Genomic DNA, 3,503 nt, shown 5'->3' with positions numbered 1-3,503 from the left:
TGTTTAAGCCTTTATGGGGAACGTAAAACTTCTGGGCTCTCAATTCTGTGGCTAGGTTGAGTGTATAAGTGTGTAGAAGCAAAATGTAGGAAGATGAGTTTGCTTTCCTCCTGACATTCAGCTCCCCAAGGCTTCAAGGGAACTGTTTTTAGTGATTCTTAGTATCTTCAACTAGTTGATGCTCACACAAGCACACATATAAATGGGCCTATTTTAAGTGCTAGGATTTTCTTACTCTTCATGTATGCTTTTTCCCTAACACAAAACATCATCTTCTTTCCTCACACTGCTCTAAGGAATTTGATTCCCAAGATGAAGTTATGATTTCTGAGGAGAACACGGCTACTATACTATCAGGGTTAAGTCTGAGTAATAATTCAATTTCCAAAAAGAAAAACATAGCTAAACTTATTTAAGGAACTTTAAAAAAGCACACAAGACTCACCTCTTATAAGATGGTTACATGAGCTGGATAGAAAGTAGCTAAGAAAGGACAGAGTCCCTATGTAATACTTGCTGAGATCCTGGTTGATTTCACCATATTAAAAAGTTAATGGGCATTTAGTACTTTTCCTTTTATTTGAGTTCACCTTACGGAAATAGTATACTAGAAAGAATGAAAATATTAATGTTCTCCACTCAGTAAAGTTTAATATATGTATATATTAAATAATATGTATTTTGTATTTAATATATATTTATTTTGGTTTAAGTTTTTCTTCAACTTATTTAATACTGTAAAAAAAAAAAAATACAGAGAGAGGCACCTGTGTGGCTCAGTGGGTTAAGGCTCTGCCTTCAGTTCAGGTCATGATCCCAGCCAGGGTCCTGGGATTGAGCCCTGTGTCTGGCTCTCTGCTCAGCGGGGAGCCTGCTTCCCCCTCTCTCACTGCCTGCCTCTCTGCCTACTTGTGATCTCTGTCAAATAAATAAATAAAATCTTTAAAAAAATACAGAGAAAAAGAAAAATCCAGGTAATCTGCACTGCTTGACTTTAAAAACAGGTTATGTAAGGTCGGGACAAACTATTCTTTAATTGGAAGGAAGACCATGAACGCCAATCTAATAATAAGACATCATGGATTTTGATCACTTAGAAAATTATAGTTAATAAATAGTACCTAAAAGGAAAATTTTAAATCCTCAACTGTTGAAAATACATACATTTCCTGATTTACAGGGTCCATTCTGCAAATGATATACATTTTGATATATATCAAATGATATCAAATATAGTATCAAATGATATATATTTTCTTATCTAGTTAGTGCAACCAGATAAGATCAAACACTAGCAAAGGGGTGAATTTAGAGTGCAAAGTAAATTTATTAAGTGGCTGTCAGTTAAGCTGCCAAATGATGATCTGAATTTAATACACTGCTTATGGAATCATATTTCAACTGTATTTATACAGTTGATTTATACCCCCACTCAGAGGCTGAGTGGGGGTAGACACATATAAATAGGAGAGCTTATCATCTCAGATTATTTGAGGGCAAGGAAAAATAGAAAAGTTTTTTTGGGCAATATGGTTTAAGTCCTCAGAAATACATTCTACCATAATAAGAACCTGCAAACCACGAAACATGCTACCAAAAATGGGACGGACACCATGGCGTGAATTGAATTTCTGCATTTTTCCTTCTGGGTAGTTTGCTTTATGAGTCCAAACTCCTATGTACAGCCCCTCCACACACATCTTGGGGAGCTCCAGACATGTGACATACAGAGAAGACAGCACAGCAATCACAGATCAGCAGAGCCCTCCGACCAAAACCAAGTTTTCTTCACTATGAGACTTTTCTACAAAGGGACTGCCAAGTCTGAACAGACCACAGAAAGGAAAAGATGCTTGTTTCTGCTTCAGGAGCCTCAACCATCCACTCCTAAAACACAAGTGAGGAACAGTTCTGTTTTAGGGAAAAGGCCAACTGTCAGCCAGGGTAAAGTATTGCACCAAAAACAAGGTCTGATGAATGGAATGATCTCGATTTCCCACATCTTTCCCGGATTCATAGAAAAAGAGTATGTGTGCCTTTCTTTTTCAGAGCAAACTGGAAAATGTTTCAATCGACAATTAAAAAATGGTCTTCAGAGAATCTTATTTATTACATTTTCCAATTTACCATCTCTGAATGACACACACAAAATGTATAACATTAAAAAACTCAACTGGTGGCTGAGGACAGTTGGGGATGCCATGGGCTAGCACACGGTCACAGACGGCAGATCGTGGTGGCCCCAGGGGTTATCATCAGTCAGACTTACAGGTGGCCTGTCCAGCTTCCAAAGTGGCAGTTCTCTGGGAGGGACGACACATCAGGGACAGTGGTCTGTACAGCACTTTCCTCTTTCAAGCAAGAGTAACAGGGAAGAGAGTCACCTGCACACAGATTTGTGCCACTTGGGTCCAACGGTCAAAGAGAATTTGGCATTTTCTCCCCAAAGCTAAAGAAAAAAACAACGCGAGAAAAACGACTCCCTATGAATTAGTCTAGATTTCAGATCTCTTCTCGCGCATCAAAAATTTCATGTATGTTGAATAACCACATTTGATCAACAGATAGAGTCGCTGGGAGCTATCATACCATTACTGAATGCCCATATTAGATTTTGAAGGTTGTGAGATTGTTTTTTGAGGTCATGAAAATGGCACTCGGAGACTACAGCTTTAGTTTTTGGGGACCCCGTGGTATATGGAATCAGGGAAATGAACATTGCTGGAGAAAGCCAGGAATTAGACACACTTCCTACTGCTTAAAAAATGGTCAAAGTTGCAACATGTTGAGGGCTAATCCTTTCCTTTAAAGTGCTGTTCAGAATCTCTGTGAAAAGGTGTGACAGGTAAAGTCATCTGCTACTCTCTAGGCCGTGTCTGCAGCCGGCAGGGGACAGTGGCGACACCCAGCCTCCCCTCCACACAGGCTGAGCAGCGCTGTGCCAGGGAGGACACGGACCTCCAGGGCGGGCCCCGGGGGGCAGCGGCGTGCACCCCAGCCAGACCCCTCACAGCGCCCCATCGAAGGTCTGGGGCTCACTCAGTGCTGCGGCTGGAGGTTCGGGGCGCCTCGTCTGGGTAATTTTCTGTTTGGGGTTTTTTGTTTCTTCTTCCTCTTCAGTTTCACTTTCGCAGACGTGAACCACCACGCTTGGCGTGGACTCCGTTCCTGCGTGGAGCTCGTATTTCTCTCCTGGGGAGGTAAGCGGCAGAAAGAGGGGTTGGTGTCTCAAAACTTTGTTCTACTTGTATTCTAATTGCTGCTGATTGGCTTTTAAATCCTATGTCAGAGCACTTTGCTTTGGCCTTAGAGATCTGATTCTGCAAGGTTCTTACACAGTTTTGCCCTTTGAAGAAATGAGCTGGTGCGAAGGACTGACATGTCCGGAGGTAAAATGGAAATGCTAATTACTGTTCTTTTTTTTTTTTAAAGATTTTATTTATTTGTCAGAGAGAGCAAGCGAGAGCGAGCACAGGCAGACAGAGTGGAAGGCAGAGTCAGAC

At 41.2% G+C, this 3,503-nt stretch overlaps 1 protein-coding gene across 1 annotated transcript in view; it reads right to left on the bottom strand.

Annotated features, from left to right (window-relative positions):
• Positions 1–707: 707 nt before the first annotated feature.
• Positions 708–3,503, bottom strand: part of RCAN3 (RCAN family member 3) — a 32,464-nt gene continuing 29,668 nt past the window's right edge. Inside the window, exon 5 of the mRNA XM_059376654.1 lies at positions 708–3,192. Coding sequence (XP_059232637.1) covers positions 3,008–3,192 — 185 coding nt within the window. The 3' untranslated portion in view covers positions 708–3,007. The remainder of the gene's footprint in view (positions 3,193–3,503) is intronic.

This window comes from Mustela nigripes, chromosome 14 (genome assembly GCF_022355385.1).
Source record: "Mustela nigripes isolate SB6536 chromosome 14, MUSNIG.SB6536, whole genome shotgun sequence".
NCBI lineage: Eukaryota > Metazoa > Chordata > Mammalia > Carnivora > Mustelidae > Mustela > Mustela nigripes.
The sequence above is the reverse complement of the archived record's forward strand: the minus strand, read 5'-3'. Positions and strand labels throughout refer to the sequence as shown.